A 21,924-nucleotide genomic window follows, 5' to 3' on the forward strand; every position below is an offset into this window, starting at 1 on the left:
GATTAGAATGATTTGCTTGTGGGGACAAGGAGATGGACAGCGGCATAACGTACGCTACTTGCATATACTGTACGTAAAAGATTTTCCTGGTGATGCCTCAAAGTTGAACTTTGTTTTGTTATGCAGGCTAAGGAAGATTTCCTTACTGAAGCTGTTCTTGCGAGAATCCAAATGGTGTTTTGGATGGATGGATGGATGGATGTCATTTCAGCACCCGAGAGAAAGGCTAAATACGCACTGAAGAGCTGCTCGGGATACTCATCCGCCTGGCCAAGCCGTGCATACGAAGTTACAGACAAAGGAAAGGCATGAAAAGTAAAAAATGGGCTGTTGATTGTTTCCACCTACCTTGACTAACTGGTGTTCAGTGCTCAGAAAGTGATAGATAGGATTGGTATAGTATCGCAATGTTTGAAACTTGTTAAAGTTAGAGGTTGCATGAAGATAGACAAGGCATTGAATACAAGCAACTACGGCTAGTAGTTCAAACTTCCGGAGGTGTTCTTGAGCTCACGATGAGGCAGGCACTTGTACGCCTCATTGTAGCATGATAAGCTCACTCAAACCTCATGGTGGTCTGATGAAAGATGATACAAGAAAAGTAATTGCAGAAGTTGGCATGAATATATTTAGATGCAGAACATGGCATTGAGTGTCATACATTGTAATCTAAGCGGGTTAAAAGGAGAGAGAAAGAAGGAAAGAAAGAAAGAAGGAGGAGTGAAAGATTACGAAGGATTCTAAAAGAAATAGTCGTAGTCGTAGTCGTAGTCGTAGTCGAGTAATCGGGTGAGTAGTAACCTCGTTTCAGTTGCAAGCCGCGTTGGAAACTTGCGACGCTCTGAAGCTCTTGGTTCCACATCGCATGACGTTGGCAGATGTGGAAATTTGATCGGCTTCTTAGTGTCTTCTGGAAGGATGGTCCGTGCTTTTGTTTCTTTGTTTCTTTCTTTCTTTCTTTCCTATTCGGGACGAGCATCGCATCATGAGACCAGCATTTTCCTTAGTAATACTTACGAGATGAGATGAAACGAGGGTAAGCGTATAATAGGTAAGCATGAATAATTGCTTCTAGGGCTTTGGTTCGTGAGCGTGCCGGCGGCCGAGACGTCCGGCTGTTTTACCTATACCTTTAACTTGTACGGTACCTTTCTGAGTGGATCAATCCCTTGGTTTCAATGCGATGCGATGCCATCTCTTGTCTTGTACCTACCAGTGACTGCCACTGTTGCTTTAATCAATCTGAAGTTGACCTTGAATCTTGCTGACTTGGAAATGAGACGATAAGGTCGCGAGAGAGGCCAGATGATTAAATTGCTGCAGGAGCCAGAGTCTAGATCTCGACTCGCAGGGACTTTTGTATTGCATCATTCTGTATGTACTTTGTATATACTGTACTTACAATATGTACTCTCCTCTCCAGTCCTATATGCGGATCCCTCTACTTTATTATAAACGGCTGTCCTGCATGCAACGGATGCAAGATCCAACGGCCTGACAGGGCAGCTAAGGTAACATCCGGGGACAGTCCGTTGGAGCATGTTGGTTGCAGACTTGGACCACACGTGGAAGCATCAAGGACCTTCCCAGAACTTTGACCTTGGGCTGCTATTGGCCGCCTCCTCGTCGATCATCGATGTGACGGAACGGCAATTGTTCAATCAGATCATTGTTCCAACTTCTCAGCCTTGATGAGGCTAAGGCAAATAGATTACTGTACTGTATAGAAGATCTCCGCCACCTCTCGATCTTGTTGCATTCATACGAAGTACTATTGCCTTGTTTCAAATTGGCGATTCGGCCTATGCCATGAAGATGATCTTGCGCGATTATGCACCGGAGATATAATTTCCCTACAATAACACTACTGTTCTGGTAGCTTAGAGCAACCTTGGAACGGGATCAATCATTAAACTTCAAGGACGGAAAGATTCAAGAATAGAAACAACTAGCAGAAACAACTACCGTGCTACCTAGTACTGACTACTACCACGCCTTGTTTATCATCTCCGGCTAGCATCCAAATATCAGCTCACAATGAGATCATGAGGCTGGAAACTACGATAGTTCCAGGTCGCCCTTTTGCATCGAGTGGACGAGCCTCGCAAAGCCAGGACCCTGATTGGCCAATAGATTATCTTGAAGATCTGCCATCTGGGCCATCTGGGAAGGAGATCTCGAGAGATCTACTCCGGTACCGAATTGTAAGGCATTATTATATCGAATTATGGAGATTTCGTACGTTCCGCATCCCGGCGAGCAATTGGAATTGGACACTGGGAGCACTTGTACCGTATAGGACTATAGCAGCCTCATTCCGAGGCGAGGACACATCCACTTCCACATCCACATCCACTTCCACTCTGCCGTGCCGAGGGCCCTGACCTGACCCTGGCCTGACCTGACCTGATTCTGAAGTGAAAGCGAAAGCGAAGCAGGGCCCGCCGACGTCGATCCTCCAGTGAGTGGCACCGAGTAACTGAGGAGCCCAGTCAGGGGTATGTTATGCAGGAGCAAGCAGCGCAGGGTATATTTATTACAGGGGGGGATGATTTGACGACCTCACTAAAGCTCCTGTTCTCACTTGCAAGTTTTTGACATGGAACAGGCTTCTTGTTTTTTCTCCGCAGAAGCACCCAACGATGCCAGCCAGCCAATCCCCTGCGGTTGGGCACCATTGTCCATCTCTTGCCCTGCACCACATCCCCCACGGCTATTGTTCCAGCCCATTTTTGTCCCCGAAAGCCCGATCCAACGCCGCCGATGCTGGGTAAATTTACTACACGCGTTCACGGAGGACTGATCCGGTATATACCATAAGGTTAGTTATAGTCACGGAACAATGCTACGGTGCATGTCGCGAGTGTTTTCTGAGGCTGCTCTGCAGTGAAGGCTATAATAGGCCATCGTGTGCTCCTAGTACCAAGGGGGGACGTTTACTATTCCAACTACATGTTAGAGCCCCTAATAATAAGGTAGCTAAGGTACCTTAGGCAAGGTATGAAAATACCTTAGGTTCTACCAGACCGTACTCGTCTTCCTGTCGCACGCGCCACTAACATATTATTAATTATTAATCTCACCAAACATTCAGCACCAGTATTCGCGGTATTCGAACTTGGCTCGTTGTCCTTATAGTAGTGTTGCACACGTCCCTTTTACAGGAACTGGTGTATCCGCCTCTGGTCTCAGGCACCGCCAGATTTGCTGTCTCATACTGCCCGCCACACCTGCCTATAAATCCAAAGAAAAGCAAAAGCAAGACCCGATACTTTGGTCGTACCGGTAGAAAATGCTGATTACATGCACTGCGGATGTGCTAGAGTCGGGAAATTGCCTCTCTACCTCACTCTTCACAGCTTCCTCTGCTCTGCCGACTTTTACTTTTGCAGACTTTTCCTTTCCTTCAGCTTCCCTAGCCCTTCAGCTGCCATTCCGAAGGATTCGTTTTTGCTTTTTCCTAAGCTCACAATCAATAGCCATCCATCCGTCCGTCCGTCATCCGCCTTATAGGCTGGCAATCGCTCTTATTAACAACCCACCTAGTGGCACCCACCTTAATTCAAGTTAATTGATCCTACACAGTAAAATTTCACTTTTCCCCGACCAATCCGAAGCTGTAGATGACTTCACCTCTGCTATTTCTTCGCACTTGTTTTTATATGCTCTCCAGAGAGCCTCCCGGTCTGTCGGCAGGTCAGATATCACATTCCAAGCATCGCCTTGTCCGGCGATCTATCTCTCTAGCGTAAGCCCCATTGACCACTTTAAACATCCACCCCAGGGTCCATCTGCACCTGCATTTATTGCTTGACTCCCGGCCTAAGCCCAAAAGCTCAGCGGCCCATGCCATCCCCAATCATCACTCGGGCTCATAAGTCATAGGGGTCACTAAATTTCTTCCCAATTGTCGATGGCTCTTCACCTGACTACGCTACTGACCAAGCTTCCCCAATCCCTTACTACCCAATGTGCTTGGGCTTCATCGCTCTTCTCAACCATCTCGTTTCCCCTTCTCCCGACTCAAGAACCGGCATTGTTTCTTGCATTGATAGCCCCACCGAGTAGCAGAGGTGCTATTCCCAACGCCGCCAAGTTTAAACTTTGGGTTTGATCCGCTAGCTCGCGTGGCCTGAGGAAGCCAGAGAAGCCATCGTTTGTTTCGAAGTGGATAATAGAGAGCATCTGGTTACATCGCGTCTATTCTCTCCCTCTTGTTGAAAGGTGAAATGAGGAGGGGCTGCAGGTGTAGCTACAAGTCTAACTCGTACCTGGCATTAGCTGCAAAGCGCAAGCCCTAATATTAAGGGCCTACAAGCAAGGGCGGCATTTCGGGACCACTCCACTCCACTTCACCAGGGACCATTAGCCAGTGACCAGTCATTTGTTGCGTTAGGGAGAGAGATCCCGATCTAAAGTATAGTGCGGGTTCGGCGTCATCCTTTGTCCAAAGTCCGCTCAGACGAAAATCCTCAAGTATTCAGTACGGTACTACCAAGTACTACTACTACCTGTAACTCCTCCTCATCCCACTACTGTGCGCCACACTCTCTTCTCCTACGCCACGAGTCCTGAGAAAGCCGGACCGAGGGTAGAATTGTAATAGAGGAAGAGCGATCTGAGCATTCATCTCCGAGACCTACGAAAAGTAGACTTACATTCGTTGTGCAAGTCCATCGAAACGTATTCATCAACGCGCTTGAAGCTTGAAGCTTGACTCGCAAGTCTTAGTAGTCTGGAGAGTGGTGAGGTGAGGGGTCGTTCATTGCCTCCATCTATACCCAACCCTATCCAAACTTCACTCCCAACTCCAGCTTCAGCTTCAGCTTCAGCTCCAACGGCCTAGGCGCATAGAGACCGAGACTGTCAAATTTCCAGACTTGGAGCAACTTGTCTGGTCTGGTCTTTGTACCTCATTTACTCGTCATCCCGCCCATTGTCCACTCACTTCCCTCCTCACCTGCTGGGCCGTCCTTGATATCTTAAGGCACCGACCACCAGCTGCCTTTGCTCTAGCATCGGGCTGTTTCTCCACCTGGAAGGAGAATTCTGGCCTTGAAACGCAGTCTAAAGGCTATTTGAAGGCTTCTAGAAGGGGCTGAGTGGGACTTGGAAACGGCGACTAGAATCCTGGCCCGCCTTGTCGTTTGAATAAAGGAGCCTCCCCCGGCCTGTAGCTCACAGGAAACGGAAAATTTTGTCAGAACAGTCAGGACTCGGCACAAGCTTGTTACCCCGGTGCTGTTTGCCCTACAAGCAGATCCGATCTACAAGGACCTTGCTTGTTCACAAAACCAAGGAATATCCCAGCATTGCATGACGAATAAGTTGCCAGCGCAGTGAGCCAGAGCCAATACGCACGTTGTTTGTGCATATACTACTCTGCGCGCCGCCAGACGAGACCGTTTGCCAGTCAACAATCCAACCCAATCCAATCCAACTACCAGCGCATTATAACCGTATCCATACAACTCACCGTCGTTAACTCTTGTGGCGTCGAGTCTGCCTATTTCCATCCCGTTGTGCATATTTACAACCATATCCGCTTTGCGACTTTTACGCGCACCGCCGCCCAACTTTATATTCACCCGAGGAATTTGTGTGCCGTTTTCTCTTGTTGACGAGGCTGCTTTCACGCTTCCGCAAGTGGTATATACATACATACGTCTAACACCAAGACCTTCCAGACCCTTGCAACTCAGAAGGCCCGCGAGATTCCAGACCCAAACAAACAAAACCGGACCCCAAAGGCATCAAGCTGGCACTCCTCTATTCGACGCCAGCTCCTTTACCGGCGGCGCATCGATTTGATTCGCTGTTGCTGGGCTTCCCAAGAGCCTTTGAGCGGGGCATGGACGAGAGTAATCGTGGACGGAGGCAGAATGAATCGCCATATACCGGATCAGATCCGAGATTCAATGCTGGACAGGCACAAGGGCAGGCACAAGGACAGGCACAGCAAAGCAGAGCCTTTGCGACTTCATCCGCAGAGAGATATCGAGCAGCAACTTTGACGGCGTCTCCATCTGCAGGCAGAGGAGCTGCGGGGGGAGCTGCGACGTACCCGGCGGGGTTTTACCAAGAGCCACAAGCTGCCTTTTCTGCGGCACTACCAGCAAATTCTCTGCAGTACCAATCCGCCTATCCACAAGACCAGAGGCAGCAGCAGAATTTCTCCAATTACAACCAAGATCTCATGTACAATGTTGCACAACAGACGCCGCAGTCCAACGTCTATGACTCGGCTCAACAATTTCAGTCTCGGCAACCTGCAGCGATGCAGCTATTGTCAGACGTTGCAGCACCCTATTTTCCAAACGAACCAACCAGTGTGTCTGGTCCGCCAGGTATGCCCCTGCATGCGTCCTCAGGCTCCTCAGCTGTGTATCAACAACATCAACAGAGCCCGGAAAACCGCGCTCCTTTGCTCCAACAAGGTTATACGGGTGCAATGGAAATGGGAGGGATCCCTCAAGCTGCGGAAGCTATGGACGAAGATGAGTTTCAAGTGCAAGGGCCAGGGATGGAAGCAGCATATACAGCATACCAGACAGCTTTGAAAGAGATTTTCCAGAACATCATACAAGGTCGTCTAGCAGTAGCGGCGCAGTCTTTACTCGAGATATCGGAATGGCTTCTAGGACATGTAGGGGACTTAGGTAGGCTCCTATTTCTTCTGTTCGATCCTGTCCACTAATTGATTCTGATAAAGGCCTTACTGTAGACGAAATTGCGCTCCACACAGATCGAATACGTCTCTGGGGAGAATTTAATACCGCATGGCTTGCTATTTTCCAGAAGCAAAAGGATCTGCTGGAGGCTGGACAACGAGCTCGACAACCAAATTTGATGACTCAAGAGGTTATCAATAAGATGGCCAAGGACCTTATACGAATGTGTGATTCGGTTGAGAAGCACGGTCTTGTTGACTATCAATACGGAGTTGCAGAGGAGAGAATTATGATGAGTGAGTATTAATTACTCCGTTTGTCAGATGAAGAAGCTCGCTAATCCTATCTACAGTTCTTACAGAGTGCCTCGATCTTCAAGAATCCATAGAAGGAATAGAAGGCAGCGGCCCGGGAAGAGCACCTCCTTGAGAAACCTTATTTTGAAAGAAAAAAAAATCCACCTTTTTGTTTGATTACACCGCTGTAAACAACCCACACACATCCTACCGTCTTCGATTTTAGCGTTTCCTCCATTCTGTCAGAATGTCACGAGTATGTTTTTGCTTTTTGCCTCGATTCGGGAAAGATCGGATCGGGTTCTGGATCGGGTTCGGGTTCGGGTTCATGATCTATCTGTCTTCCAGGAGTTGGCGGCTTGGTATTTTGTGCATTGATTGCATTTACAGGAATTTTCTTTTGGTTGTAAAATATACCTAATTTGGCTGGCTGGCTGGGGGGGGGGGGCGGTCTATGAATGATTAAAAGAAAGAAATAAAGGCCTTCATGAGAGGGGGTTTTTTACGAGGGGCTTGTTTTGGGATGGGGATAGGATTTAAAATTTGCGCTTTAGAAGAAGAGTGGGAGGAGATATAGTGAGGGAGGCGAAAGAAGTCACTGTTACTTACCTAGGTAGGGTGCAGTGCGGTGCGGTGCGGTGCTGGGCTGTTTTGTGATATGTACATGTACATTACAACAGGTTAGATGGACTATTTGTACATATGGTATAGTACGGAGGGCGAGAAAGAAAGAAATGATACCCAATATATGCTTAGCAGAGATCGAGCGGGCATTGTTTAAACAATAATTCACTTTATTTCACATCCATCCATCTATCCCACTTACCATACTGCCCCAGGAGGTAAAGAAGTAACTATACCTAGGTACGTACCTTAGTTTCATATCATATGCGGGGCTAAATAAGGTAGGTAGGTAGGTACCTTAGGTAACCTACCTGCTCATGCAAAACTTGGGCTCGGGCTTGGGGCTTGGGCTCCAATCCTCCGTACTCCATACGTCAGCTAGGTAGGTATATTGGGCGGCAATCCTCCGTTAAAAAGCAAGTTTGCAGAATGCGACTGCGACAGCAACAAACAAACAGACAGGGGGGAAATAAGATGAAATAAAATATCGCGTGTATGTATGTATGCTCAACCGGTCACATCAATCACATACATCACGGTTCTGTTATAGACAAGGCTATTTTGAGCTATTTTTATTTTCTATCTCGTTTTATATTATTATATATAGTATAGTAGTACAGGAAATAAATAGGCGGTGGAACCTGAGGTGAGATTAGGTAGCAATATAGATAGATGTGTTTCTTGTTTTAACTTGTTTGGGTTGGTAGCTACATGCGTAGCTGGGGGATTTTGCACGGGATTGGGTTATGCGGTTATTGGTCGTTGCATGGCTGCCTTAGCGTATTACACTGTAGGTAGGTAGGTACGCCCTGGTATATCTATCGCCTTGGTGACAGGTGCTAGATAGAGTAGTTGGGCAGACATGTATGTACATAGACAACTCGGCCTCACTTTGCACTTACTCGGTCAGTCACTTGGCACGGGGCGCGAACCCGGGGGTTGGGTCGGGGGATGGATGTGATAGGATGGATGCAAAGGCAACGGGGGACCAGGATCAGGATCACGATATCCATTGGCGAGCAAAGCGTGAGGCGTGAGGCGTGAGGCGTAAGGCGTTTGTATACTGTACGGATAATACTGGATTTTCTTGCAGGATCAGGATTCCGGATACCGAAACCCGGGTTGCTGGTTTATTGGGTGGCGCTGATCTACAGAGGTTACTTGGACAAGTAGGTAGGTACGGAGTTGGAGGTGGATGTATACCTAGGGTTGCATTGAAGGAGGGTCTAGATTTCTAGATAAATCCTACTAGGGGTGAGGGAGGTGGGGGCAGAGAATAAGGAAACATCTGTTGGAAGTGAGTACTCGGCACCTTGCAGATTCTGACTGGGAAATGATTCAGAGTCCAAGGGATGGAGGACATCTGGCAAGCCTGGTAGATGATATGATGTTGGGGCTGATTCGAATCTACCAATCGCTTATTATTGCTTGGAGAGATCTGCGTACAGTACGGAGTATCAAATCGAGACATCAAGTTGGTAAGCCTTGCGATTGGCGCCCGGAGTTACAGCTTATACAGTAGCTTATTTGTACCAAAGCGATGGTGATCTACTGCACTAGTGCAATAGTCAAGATCTGCACCGTTTTTACTGTATATCTGCTCTTTGCTATTGGTACTTGGTACCTACAAGCATGTCGAGAATATTGATATCACATGATTCATAGTTGAAACCGTCTCCTTTTGTACATCAAATTGTTCGTACAATATAATATAATACATACATACAAAGTCTATCTCTTGACCCAGGCCGGCATCTTCCTCGCTTTGACATGACCTGGCTTCTTTCTTTCCACCCGTCTTGGATCGCGAGTTACACATCCGGCTACAGCGCAAGTTAGAAAACGAATTTCTTCAAATTTGACGAATCCAAGGATTTTGACTTACCTCGCCGTAATGCTGGCTTCAACGCAGGCTCATGTGCCATTAACGCCTTGCCAACCGCTAAAGTCAGAGCTTCAGCCTGACCTGTTGTTCCACCACCATTTGCAAGAGCCCAGACGTTGTATTTGTCAATCCTGTCCGTAGCTTTCAATGCCCATATGACACTTTCTCTATCATGAACTCTCCCAAACGCGTCCACCAGAGATTTCCCATTGACCAAAACCTCTCCAGTGCCCTCAACAAGCCAAGCCCTTGCAGTGGATGCTTTTCTTCTTCCAGCACCCAGCGACCTTCCTAGTTTGTCTATAGGTGCAACCTTCACCACATTCCGAAATGGATTCACGTTCCTCTTGTATGCATTCAACGCATCCTTTACTGGCTCTGGCATAAGGGATGCTTGGATGTGATTGAGCCGCTGTAAAGCATGTATGATCTTGGAATATTTCGAAGCCTGAACCACCTCCCCCACAGAATCTCGGTAATCTGCTAAGGGTCTCCATGCTACACGAGGCGCTTCACCTGGCTTGACAGTAGGAAGGTTGCTGTATCGTTCAACAAGTGTTTGGACGGCAAGGAGATCGTCTGTAAACAAGGGCTGCGCCGTGAAATATGAAGCAGAAGTGGGAACGAGTCGGGCATAGAATGGTGGCTCTTTTTCTTTGCCAGTTCGACCTCCAAAATCGATCTCCGCGGCAGCAATGCCAGCTTGTAGTCTCGTGGAAGTGGTAAAGTTTCGAGGGCGGATGTTGATGACTCGCTGTCGACTAAATGAGATTGATTGAGGGTGGGATGCACATTGAAGGGTTTCCTTCAGGGTGGCGGGGTGCCATGATACCTTCATCTCGAAGATATGGCCGCCCAAAGCTGATTGTGTTGGGCTGGTTAACTTGACGTTCTACGGAGTATTGACTGACCCGGCTCAGCTTGAGAGATTTTGACTTCTTGCTTACGTGATCAACGCTAGTGCCGTTGCCGTCTATGCTCCACCCACAAGTTTTCTTCTTCCTTTAAAAACGATTGACTCCTCCAAACTTTCCCTCTTCAAACAACCGCAAAAATGGCCGCCTTTGGAAAATTGTACACCTACCCGGTATGTCAACCAAATCATGCAATGCGCATGCTTCTATTGTCTTTAAGCAACCTCGCAAGCTGACAATCTTCTTAGGGTAACCCCCGCTCAACTGCCATCCGCGCAGTCGCCAAGGCAAACAATGTCGAACTCGAGATCGTCGAGACCGAGCCTGCCAAGGGTGTTTCTGCTGAATACCTGAAGATTAACGGGCTCGGCAAGGTCCCAACCTTTGTTGGTGCTGATGGCTACACCCTCCACGAGAGTGTTGCCATCGCAATCTACAGTACGTGAACAAATTTTCTTGTGGGCTCTTAAATCCATTGTGGGCCCACCGCATCCCCTCACCACTCCTGCAATGATGAAAAAAAAGTCATACAGTTATCCCTGTCTTAATTATACGTGTCGATTTTTATTTATTAATTAGACTCTGAGCAATTTATACAATCCGTTTTCAATTCACAATCAAAAGTTTTGAATTGATAGCTAACATTGGCAATCAGTCACCTCCCAAAATGAGAAGACCACTCTCCTCGGCAAGACCAAGCAAGAGTAAGCTTTATCACCGCTGCTGGAGTTGTCCTCCACTAACATAGACACAGCTATGCCACCATCTTGAAGTGGATGTCATTCTTCAACACCGAGGTCCTCCCAACTCTCGGAGGTTGGTTCCGTCCTATAATCGGCCGTGATCCATACAACAAGAAGAGCGTTGATGATTCAGCCAAGGCTGCCCTCAAGGCTGTCGGTGTTGTTGAGGAGCACTTGCTTCACAACACATACCTGGCAGGCGAGCGTATCACTCTTGCTGATCTCTTCGCTGCTGGTATCATCTCTCGTGGATTCCAATACTTCTTTGACAAGAAGTGGCGCTCTGAGAACCCCAACGTTACTCGTTGGTATGAAACCGTCTACAACCAGCCCATCTACTCTGCTGTTGTTGACAAGCTTGCATTCATCGATGAGGCTATCAAGTACACTCCTCCCAAGAAGGAGCAACCTAAGAAGGAGCCCAAGGCTGCTCCTAAGCCAAAGGCTAAGGAAGTTGAGGAGGAAGAGGAAGAGGCCCCAGCTGCCCCAAAGGCCAAGCACCCTCTCGAGGCTCTGCCAAAGGCTACTATCCCTCTGGATGAGTGGAAGCGCCAATACTCCAATAGCGACACCCCTGTTGCCCTCAAGTGGTTCTGGGAGAACTACAACCCCGAGGAGTACTCGCTGTGGAAGGTCAACTACAAGTACAATGATGAGCTTACTCAAATCTTCATGACATCCAACCTAATTGGTGGTTTCTTTGCCCGTCTTGAGGGTTCCCGCAAATATATCTTCGGCTGTGCTTCCGTCTATGGTGTCAAGGATGACTCCGTCATCGAAGGTGCTTTTGTCATCCGCGGCCAGGAGGCTCTCCCAGCTTTCGATGTCGCTCCTGACGTTGAGAGCTACGAGTTCACAAAGCTCGATGCCAGCAAGCCAGAGGACAAGCAGTTCGTTGAGGACCAATGGACCTGGGAGAAGCCAGTCATCGTTGGTGGCAAGGAATACCCATGGGCTGACGGCAAGGTCTTCAAGTAGACTCTTGACTCTGAACTTCACGTACATTTCCTTTTTGCAATGGGTTTAGCGCTGGGAATGATGTGTAACGATCAATCATGAAATATGGATGACGGGCAATATCCGGGGGCCTATGTAGTTTGCTCATCCCAGGAATGCAATGAAGCACAATAGAGCATCTCAATCACACCTTTCTATGTAACTACCGTGATATCGTAACCCAATCGTGTGTCATCACCATCCCCCCGGATTCTCCTACTTGTACAAGATCTGGGTATCTGAAATCTAGGAAAATTGTAGAGGTCGTGAACGCCAAAGTAAATGCCCGATCCGAAGTGATCTCAGATTTCCAAGCTCTATCCATGCATGTTATGAAAATGCAGAACCCCGCGCCTTACCCCCCCCCCCCAATATCATACCATCTCACGGGTGGAGATCCACGCATAACTCAAGGTCATCCCCGGTTTTCCAAAGTCTACTTGTGCTTTGAAAATGTAGCAAATCTTCCAGCATATGAAAAATAGCAGCTCAAATCCTCATCTCCCGGTGTAGCCAGGCGGAGGACCCTGAGCCGCAGCTTGAGCCATGAACGGGTGTGACCGCATATAAGCACTCACATTCGAGTGCAAACTCAGCTGATTCAGATAATCATGCACCTGCGGCAGGATGTCACTCCTCTCATTCTCATTCCCAAAATACTCTGGCAGCGGAACGATATTGAACGGCTCACTACGGCCCTTCTCAACCGAGTCATCCACCAACACTGTATTGCTCTGATTCCAACTCGCGCCGTTCTGGAACTCCGGATGGCTGCGCGCGATGCCAGGGTCCGACCAGATGGTGTTGAGACGCTTGTAGCACTGCACGCGCATGTTGTAGTCGGCGGCCGTGAGGTTGAATCTGTCGCGGCCCCAGATGGCGACGCAGCGCTCTTTGAGCGAGGGCGAGAGGATGGAGTCGACTATGGCGTTTACGTTCTCGGGGCGCGCCGAGGACCAGATGACGACGTTGAAGGTGTCGATGCAGTACTGTAGGAAGCGTAGGGCGTGAGGGCGCGCGACGAACTTGTGCGGGTTCTTGCGGTTGGGACGGAAGAGGATGGTGCCGTTTAGGTCGATCACCACGAGGAGGTGTTGTGGGGTTGGGATAGGTTGCGCGAAGCCTTCGCAGTTTGCGAGGTATTGGGGGGATGCGGAGGGAATGCCTCCTGATGCCCGCGAAGGTGCGGACTTTACATCTCGGCGGTCGTCCATCTTCTTCGTATTCTTGCCTTTTGGGGAGGTCTTGCTTTTGGGAGTTGACCGAGCTTTGACCCTGCTGGCGATGGTGACGTTCAGTTTCGAAATCGACTCAGAGATATCTTGTACGTTCGTTGTATGTCCTTGAACCCCCAGCGGCTGCGAGATAGGAGATGTGACCAGACGAGGCTCACCCAAACGATTCTGCGGATGTTGAAGTTGAGGTTTGGGACGAGGCGCAGAAGTCGTTGTCATTGTTGAGTAGAAACAACTCACAGGCCGGGTGTTTGCAGATGTGCACCGTAACGAGGCGAAAATGAATTGAGGGCGGAACATGGAGAGGAGAGTCAGTCATTCGTTATCATTAGAATATTATTGAAGAAACTCACAAGGCTACTGATTTTCTTCCCTTTAAGGTCCTCTTCACCGCCTCCACTGTTTCTATATCTAGACTAGCATGGGCAATAAAATTCCGAGGCTGCAAGAAAGGCAACTTGAAAAGCAATTTTCATCCAGTAAACACAAACACCCCAACATGTCTTCAATCAAGCGAAAGGCCTTAGATGATGTCCTGAAAAGACGAGTGAGAGCTAGAAGGGAACCCAGTGTGGAGATTGAAGAAGAATCCACATCAGACAACCCCGCTCTGAACTCAGAGGAGCATTCAGATCCAGAAGACCAAGACTCAAATGACGAGGTATTTATCCATCCCTGAAAGCCAAGTCAAACAAAACTGATTCTAACAACTATATAGTCAAACCCCTCGTCCTCAGAAGATGACGAATCAGAGCCTGAAGCCGCAGAATCAATCTCCTTCGGCGCCCTAGCGAAAGCCTCAGAATCCCTCTCGGGCACCAAGAAAAAACGCCCCGCCATTCCCACGCCCTCGGACGGCTGGGCCAACAACGAAGCTCTGGAACGGAAGGCCGGACGCGCAGACCGCCGCGATTTTGGACGCAGCAGCAAACACGCACCCACTGAGATATCCTCCAAGAAAGCCGTGTCGCGGAAACGCGAAGTAATTCCAGTGCTGAAGCGCGATGTGCGGGATCCGAGGTTTGAGCCTGTGACTGGGCTGCCGGTCGACGAGGCGAGGGTGAGGAAGGCGTATGGGTTTTTGGAGGATTATAGGGAGGATGAGATGAAGGAACTCAGGGGGGCGATTCGGAAGGAGAAGGATGAGGAGCAGAAGGAGAAGTTAAAGCGGGCGCTGGGGGCGATGGAGAATCGGAAGAAGGCGCGGGAGAGGAGGGAAAGGGAGGAGGCTGTGCTGGAGAGGCATCGTAAGGAGGAGAAAGAGCTGGTTAAACAGGGCAAGCAGCCTTACTATTTGAAGCAGAAGGAGGTTGATAAGAGGGTGCTTGTGGATACGTTTGGAGACTTGAAGGGGAAGAAGCTGGAGAGAGTTATTGAAAGGAGAAGAAAGAAGGTCGAGGGGAAGGAGAAGAAAAAGATGCCGGCTGCGAGAAGAGCTACTGGGGAATAGGTACAAGAACAAGGTCAATTTTCAAGACTATAGGATCGTTGAGATGTGATTTATTACTACAATGTGATGTACAGCTCTGCTCCGCGTATCTTATAGAACGTTAGCTTTTTCCATGCTAGTCTTAAACATCTCCCGGCATGGTACACGACTCCCCAGCCTAGCACAAAGTAAGAAGGCCCCACTGAGCTTCCTGTGCAAGCTATAAGTCTCCTCGGGAGGCGGAGCTAATCTCTCTCTAATCATCACCGGAATCAATGCCTTGACTCTCTCCGTGATCGTCTGGTCCTTGAAATCATATATCTCGGGTGATGATTCCAAGAACGGTTCAGCAAGAGTCAGTATAGATGCTATATGTGCATCCAGCATTGCCTTCGACTCAAGTCCAGTTAGATATCCTAACTCGATAGAGAGATCCGTGACTGTTTTTCTGTCCGATACAGAAGCCGCCGATAGTAACTTCGTATATCGTTTCATGAACTCTTCTGGGTACTCCCTAGAAGCACCAAAATCCAGGAGTTCCAGCTTGTTTGTCTCGGCATTGTATAAAAAGTTGGTCCAATTAGGATCTGTCTGCATGTATTTGAACTCTGTGATTTCGCGTAGGCAAAGGCGGAGAATCTGGGTTCCGATCCAGTCTCTCTGCTCCTGCGTGAAGGATTTTACTCTCGTAACTCCAACACCATCTAAGAATTCCATGGTGAGGACCTGTTTTCCTGATGCTTCCGAATAAACTTTGGGCACAACGAAAACGTCTTCTTCGTCGGCGAGTAGTTCCTGGAAGCGTTGACCACATTCCGCTTCCCGGATGTAGTCACATTCCCAGGCTAATTCAGTCCGAGCGTTGGCAATTGTCTTGTCGAGGAACAGACCTTTTGGTAAAAGCCGTGATGCGGTCAGTAGAGTGGCTAAGTTGTTGAGATCGGAATCGATAGAGTCTGCGACGCCAGGATATTGGACTTTTACAGCGACTGGGGCTCCATTAGACTTCAGTACAGCTTTGTGAACCTGTCCTATAGACGCAGCGGCGATGGGCTTCTCGTCAAAGCTAGAGAAGAGCTCTCGCCATTCGGATCCAAGATTGGCAGTGAGAACTTTGTCGCGCTGCGAAGGAGGCATATAATCTGCACGGTCCTGTACTCTCTGTAACACTTCTTGGATCGGTGCAGGGAGCATTTTGGAATCCTGGAAGCTGATCATCTGTCCCAATTTCAAAGCTGCACCCCTCATGCGAGATAACTTGGTTACAAGTCGCTCCATGTTGCCTGCACTGAGCATATAAGAGCCCTCTCCTCCACCTCCACCAACACGACGGATACTTTCGCTGATTGCTCCGCCGAACATACCAGCAGCAAGGCCACCATAATTCCAAATCCTCCCTAGTCTCGAAGATGGAACTTTTGATTCCCTCAACTCATAAGGTGGCGCTTCCGGGCTTGCTTCAATCTAATCACTGTCAGTAATCAGTAGAAATCCAAGTTTCAACTCTGGCAAATATCACCTTACTATGTTTATCGGCCTCTTGAGATATTTCTTTGGCCAAATCATGGATCTCGTCCTTTGGAAGACTTGAAGGTTGCAAATCTCCAAGACCAACCCTCCCTTCTTGCATTCTCCCACCCAGTGATCTAGCGATCTTCGAACTATGAAAAACAGCTATATTGACACCTTCAGGAATTTCTTCCTGCTCAGGGTCTACTGCTGATTCCGGACTCTCAGTATAAAATGTATCTGAATTCAATGTCTTATTTGTCGGTTCCTGGGTATTTGAAGGGTATTTTGGAATCTTAACTCGCGGTAAGGAAGACAGTTCTGGTGAAGTATGGGTTGAGCGTTTATTGAATGTCTCGTCATCATGACCTTCCCGTAGAGGCATGCTTGAACCATCGTAGGCATCTGCAGTCTTCGAAGGTATTTGAAACTCAGAATTTCGCTGTGCCACCCTTGCTGACCTTGAAGAAAGCGGCTTTTTATCAGGAAGGGGAATAGTGGAAGCGCCGGAGGAGGCAGGCTCGAGACCCTCATTTTTCAATGGCTTCTTATGCGGTTCATCTTGAGGTCGTATCGGCACAACATCGTCATCTATTGGGGCGGCTCTTTCGTCTACTTCGGCTGGGGGTATAGTTCCGTCAGAAAGAGGATAACGATCCGCTTTCTCCTGCTGAATCTCCAAATCTTCCTCTGGCGGAGGGTCTAAAGGAGCATTGGCCGGCGACCTGTCGTAATGGTGGTCCTGCTCTAAACCATCTTTCACACCCGCAGCCGGCTCTACTTCCGTGGGTTTCTTCCTAGGAATCGTTTCCCCATTATGGGAGGACGCAGCTTTCCTTTCGTCTGCAGGATCCGAAGCCCACGACGGCGCATCCTCATTCAAACGCGAAGCAAGGAATGACGCGGCTTTGACAGTCTCGGTGATCCTGTCGGTCTGGTTTCGCACTGCTCGGGCTAACGTCGAGGTCCGATTGTATACATCGACCTGTCTTGTCCTCAAGGCGACATGCTTCTGCGCAACGCCTCGAGAAGCATTGAAGATAGCAGCCAAATCCAGGAGCCTTTTTCCAGCCATGGCATAGAATGCGGACGGCCGCGGTTGACTATCGAGTCATATTGTGGTTGTCGTTGTCGTTGTGTTCTACACTGAAGTTGATTTTGGATGGTCTCACAAAAAGCTCATACTGGTAAAACTGTTGATCCCTGCTCGATGACGCGCATTGAACTAGACAGGGCACCGCACTCGCTTCACAAACAGGGGTTCAGGGGCTAGCATAATGAAACGACTTGGGTAAATACTACGTTCAATGACTGGATGGTTCTCAAGTTTTGAAGCTTCATTGCTGTGGGATATCAAACTAGCTATGCACCTATCCCATATTTCTAAGCTGTCCTACCTCTCCCAACTGTAAATCAAATAGGGTATTTCCGTTTCAATTTCCCAGCGCCTGTTCTGGGTCTCAGAACTCTCATTTCCAGACTATTGTTTCGTGTATCCAACCTATTCCGATGGTGTCCACCGTGCTCGCAACCCTGACCTTGGCTTGACGGTACGAGGCGTTTGAATTCCGAAAGTATCAGGCGTGCCACGAGTACCTGCATTTCCAACTCTAGTCCAAAGTCTCTGTGCTGCCGGCGTCAATTGACCTGAGCCCACCCTTGGACTACTGGGAAACTTTGGAACTGGTGTCATATCAACCTTGCCAGTAATTCCATTCTTTACGGATGTCCGTTTCGTCCTCGAATTTGTGTCCACCATTTTGTGGTGCAGATCTTCCCTTTTGCTCTGCTCCTTGATCACAAATGGATTCTTGACTGCTTCGCCCTTCCCAAGATCAATAATCGGAGCCGGTGGATATGACTCAACTTCAGGTTCATCGTCCACAAATGAATATCCGTTGACACGAGGTGTCTCGCTCCCATCAAACTCAGATTCCAAGTCACTGGCACGCCTGCGTCCAGCTATAGCGTCCCTCACTGCCGATAAAGAAGGTGATGGCGGTCTTGTCAACTCTCCTGCCGGGTTTTCTGGTGCTGGCATCCGAGTATTCGCGTAAGCGACTCCTTTAGGCGCAGCTCTCGACTCCTCTTGGGACCTCTGAGCTACTGTCTGAACTGAGTCTTCCACGCTGTCAGGTGCAAACATAAGCACATTATTTGGTTTCGACTTCCATTGATCCACCCTCGCTGGCTTTTCTATTGCGTCTCGAATAGCCAGCCTATCTCTCTCACCTCCATCATCAACTAGTGAACCCCGTGACTTCAATAGGTTCACCTCGATCTCCTTCTGCTTTAACATCATCTTTGATGGCAGTTTGTTGTCGGCAGACCACATCCAAGCATACTTCTCCGCTCGCTTTTGATTTTGCTTATCCAGAAGCTTGTAGAAACTCTCATTATCCTCGCTCGTGTAGAGTGTTTGAAACCTGTCTAAACTCATGTTCGTATTCACTACTGGGCCTGCTGGTGCTTGTGAAGTAGTTGACATTTCCGAAGAGACTTCCGAAGTAACGGATGCAGGGGTTTCTCCCGCATAGCTTCTAGGTGTATCAAAAGCTCGCGATGGTGTCTGAATAGAAGTTCCCCGCCTCCCTTTATTTCTTCCTGGAGTCATTACCTGCTCCAGTCGCCGGCTCGCACTTGAGATCCATCCCCTATCTTGAGAGTCAAGGGCATCTAGGTATTCCTGCTGGGTCTCTGTTTCCAGCAGACCAGGAAAGAAGTCCCGCGCAATGATTTCAGAAATAGCTTCCGTATATGATTCTTCGTCGATAACGTTCTTTGGGCGTTTTATGCGCTTGGGAGGAGGTGGCATCAATTCGGTATCATTCGAACGGCGAGCAAGGGCTTTCGACTCCATTGCTATAGCGATTTGAGAGAGGTGGAGATGGTTACAAATAGCAAAAGCCTCGACGACCCTGCAAGTCTGTACTGCTGTGGGCAGTGCTTGAAACCGAAAGACGGAGAAGACGATGGTGGCTTCGTTGTATGTGTCGGTGGAGCTTTGCAGTCCAAATGAGAGAGAACCGGCAAGAGGAGCTGGTGGTCTTACTGTGCTTGCATAGATTTAATGGATGATTACTCCGTATGGATCTGGTGGGACATTGAAATGCGGCTGCATGCCATGCGCCCACTAGCGTGCTTTTGGCCCTCCGACTCGGTCTAGAAATGCGGCAGCCGTCTCGATAATCCACCTCCAAAATTTAATTCACATCAACGCCGCACTTCTTTTGCAGAAATCACACCTCCCAGATATATCCTCACTCCTCACTTTCTTAGCGGCTGCCCAACTGTCTCTTACCTCTTGAAATTTCTGAGCGTAACCACCGTTCCCAACTTGCGCCATCAGAACTGCCAGAATTCACAGCGATAGAACCCCTCGGTCTTTTTCGTCATGTCTACGGAAGAAGCTATTGCCTTCAAGAATGAAGGTAACAAAGCTTTTGCTGCCCATGACTGGCCTACGGCTATCGATTTCTACACCAAAGCTATAAACATAGACCCCAAGCAACCAACTTATTTTTCCAACAGAGCACAGGTATACAGCAGTCCCCGCATACGAACATGCTCGCGTGACTAACGGGAGCAGGCATACATCAGATCCGAAGCTTATGGGTATGCCATAGCGGATGCGACCAAAGCCGTTGAATTAGACCCAAATTTCGTCAAGGTACGTTCTACCTGCAGGCTCCCAATTCGAGCCTGCCATTGTCCTCCGAATATATCCCGATGGGTGTGGGCTTTGCTGACAATAATTTCAGGCGTACTATCGAAGAGGTGTCGCATACGCTGCAATTTTAAGACCGAAAGATGCTCTAAAGGATCTCCAGATTGTTGTCAAGAAAGCCCCAGGTGACAAGGATGCGAAGCTCAAGTTGGTAGAAGCACAAAGAATTGTGAAGCGAGATGCCTTCGAGCGAGCGATTGAGGTTGGGGAAGAGCCATCTGCTTCAGAAGGTTTAGATCTCGACTCTATGGCCGTTGATGCCGACTATGATGGCGTTCGATTAGAGAAGGAGATGACACAGGAATTTATCACCGATATGATAGAACGATTTAAGAACGGCAAGAAGATACCCAAAAAATACGTTTATCAGATTGTCATAGCTGTCAAAAATATCTCCTATGACGAAGCTACAATGGTGGAGATGAAGATTCCAGATGATGCTACTTTGACAGTCTGCGGAGATACCCACGGTTGGTCTACCCTTCCTTGTAGCGTAAGAAATCTAACACTGTGGAATAGGTCAATACTTCGACTTAATGGAGCTCTTCAGACTGAATGGTCTTCCCACCGAAAAGCACTATTACCTATTCAACGGAGATTTCGTAGATCGAGGTTCCTGGTCTTGTGAAATCGCACTTCTGCTATACGCATATAAATGGCTACGTCCAAAGTCATTCTTCCTCAATAGAGGCAATCATGAGACCGATGATATGAACAAGGTCTACGGGTTTGAGGGCGAGTGCAAGGCAAAATACAACGAAAGGACGTTCAAGCTGTTCTCGGAGAGCTTTTCGGCGTTGCCGCTAGCCACACTTATTGGCAGCAAGTATCTAGTCTTACATGGTGGTCTATTCTCAGACGACAAGGTTACATTAGATGACATTCGGAAACTAAACCGACACACTCAACGGCAACCGGGTCAATCAGGCTTGATGATGGAGATGCTATGGACAGATCCGCAAACCGAGCCTGGTCGAGGACCAAGTAAGAGAGGGGTTGGAATGCAATTCGGCCCTGATGTTACGAAGCGTTTCTGTGACAACAATGGCTTGGATGCCATTATTCGAAGTCACGAAGTGAGAATGGAAGGTTACGAGGAGGAGCATGGTGGAAAATGCATAACAGGTATGATCACTGAACTCTGGTCCTTCCTCCTACTAATCGCATCACAGTCTTCTCTGCACCCAAATACTGCGACAGCACCGAGAACAAAGGTGCCTACATCAACATTGGTCCTAACTACAAGCTCGATTTCCATAAGTTCGATGCGGTCCCTCATCCCAATATCAAGCCCATGGTAATGCTTCCACCTTTCCCATTTTCTGATGATCAGGCTAACTCTTTCCACAGGCATATGCACAAAGCAGTCTCATGTCAATGACCTAAAAACGCTATTTCGTCCCGCAGTTGGTGGGAAATTTCATGGCATACGGAAGAATCTCCGCATTTACAACGGGCAATATTGGGATATCGTATCGTGGAGCGGGCGTTATTGGCTTGGTTGTTATAAAAGCAAGATATACATACGGCCTTCGGGATCTTGTAGATGTAGAAGGATATGACGGCGGGGTCTGCATTAGAGCAGGTTCAATTCAATCCAGAATACGAAGTAGACACCAGACTGTGTCATTAGGTAGACTCCTTCGCTCCAATGCCCTGTACGTGAGAGCGTTTTGAACGATTCGTAGATGCAGCCTCGAAAAAGAGTGCAGTTCTCAACCAAGTCCTCTAGGTTTGGTGTCTGATGCCCGCGAAGTCCGTAGTAGTCTTCTCATCCCCTGATATCCGCTTCTCAATCACCCCAAACCCTCTCCTCCCCCCTCCTCGCAGTCAACCCTCCCAACCAATTCCCCTTCCCCCTAACCCTCCACCCCACACTCCCACCCACCCATCCG

The 21,924-nt window shown here is 48.5% G+C and overlaps 8 protein-coding genes across 8 annotated transcripts; 4 read left to right on the forward strand and 4 right to left on the reverse strand.

Annotated features, from left to right (window-relative positions):
- Positions 1 to 5,851: 5,851 nt before the first annotated feature.
- On the forward strand, positions 5,852 to 6,978 carry LHYA1_G003746 (uncharacterized protein; the record flags this gene model as incomplete). Its single annotated transcript, XM_031148715.1, has 2 exons — positions 5,852 to 6,659; positions 6,713 to 6,978. The coding sequence occupies 2 exons, from the start codon at positions 5,852 to 5,854 to the stop codon at positions 6,976 to 6,978; spliced, it is 1,074 nt and encodes a 357-aa protein (XP_031004183.1).
- A 2,344-nt stretch (positions 6,979 to 9,322) lies between these two features.
- On the reverse strand, positions 9,323 to 10,314 carry mrp-9 (37S ribosomal protein, mitochondrial; the record flags this gene model as incomplete). The annotated part of the gene is made up of 2 exons (XM_031148716.1): positions 9,323 to 9,414; positions 9,477 to 10,314. 2 exons carry the CDS (start codon positions 10,312 to 10,314, stop codon positions 9,323 to 9,325), a joined length of 930 nt encoding a protein of 309 aa, XP_031004184.1.
- A 216-nt stretch (positions 10,315 to 10,530) lies between these two features.
- Positions 10,531 to 12,111, forward strand: TEF4 (Elongation factor 1-gamma; the record flags this gene model as incomplete). Its single annotated transcript, XM_031148717.1, has 4 exons — positions 10,531 to 10,563; positions 10,639 to 10,828; positions 11,046 to 11,094; positions 11,145 to 12,111. The coding sequence occupies 4 exons, from the start codon at positions 10,531 to 10,533 to the stop codon at positions 12,109 to 12,111; spliced, it is 1,239 nt and encodes a 412-aa protein (XP_031004187.1).
- Positions 12,112 to 12,626: 515 nt separating this feature from the next.
- Positions 12,627 to 13,583, reverse strand: LHYA1_G003749 (putative FCP1 homology domain-containing protein; the record flags this gene model as incomplete). The annotated part of the gene is made up of 1 exon (XM_031148718.1): positions 12,627 to 13,583. The coding sequence occupies one exon, from the start codon at positions 13,581 to 13,583 to the stop codon at positions 12,627 to 12,629; it is 957 nt and encodes a 318-aa protein (XP_031004188.1).
- Positions 13,584 to 13,863: 280 nt separating this feature from the next.
- On the forward strand, positions 13,864 to 14,814 carry rrp36 (rRNA biogenesis protein; the record flags this gene model as incomplete). The annotated part of the gene is made up of 2 exons (XM_031148719.1): positions 13,864 to 14,025; positions 14,083 to 14,814. 2 exons carry the CDS (start codon positions 13,864 to 13,866, stop codon positions 14,812 to 14,814), a joined length of 894 nt encoding a protein of 297 aa, XP_031004189.1.
- A 90-nt stretch (positions 14,815 to 14,904) lies between these two features.
- Positions 14,905 to 17,377, reverse strand: abc1 (Protein ABC1-like protein, mitochondrial; the record flags this gene model as incomplete). Its single annotated transcript, XM_031148720.1, has 2 exons — positions 14,905 to 16,257; positions 16,313 to 17,377. The coding sequence occupies 2 exons, from the start codon at positions 17,375 to 17,377 to the stop codon at positions 14,905 to 14,907; spliced, it is 2,418 nt and encodes an 805-aa protein (XP_031004209.1).
- A 426-nt stretch (positions 17,378 to 17,803) lies between these two features.
- ESS2 (Splicing factor ESS-2-like protein) lies at positions 17,804 to 19,162 on the reverse strand (the record flags this gene model as incomplete). The annotated part of the gene is made up of 1 exon (XM_031148721.1): positions 17,804 to 19,162. One exon carries the CDS (start codon positions 19,160 to 19,162, stop codon positions 17,804 to 17,806), a length of 1,359 nt encoding a protein of 452 aa, XP_031004211.1.
- A 534-nt stretch (positions 19,163 to 19,696) lies between these two features.
- ppt1_0 (Serine/threonine-protein phosphatase T) lies at positions 19,697 to 21,415 on the forward strand (the record flags this gene model as incomplete). The annotated part of the gene is made up of 6 exons (XM_031148722.1): positions 19,697 to 19,840; positions 19,892 to 19,972; positions 20,064 to 20,499; positions 20,549 to 21,154; positions 21,202 to 21,326; positions 21,380 to 21,415. 6 exons carry the CDS (start codon positions 19,697 to 19,699, stop codon positions 21,413 to 21,415), a joined length of 1,428 nt encoding a protein of 475 aa, XP_031004210.1.
- Positions 21,416 to 21,924: the final 509 nt, after the last annotated feature.

The sequence above is a fragment of the Lachnellula hyalina genome (genome assembly GCF_007821495.1).
Source record: "Lachnellula hyalina strain CBS 185.66 chromosome Unknown contig00096, whole genome shotgun sequence".
Taxonomy (NCBI): Eukaryota; Fungi; Ascomycota; class Leotiomycetes; order Helotiales; family Lachnaceae; genus Lachnellula; species Lachnellula hyalina.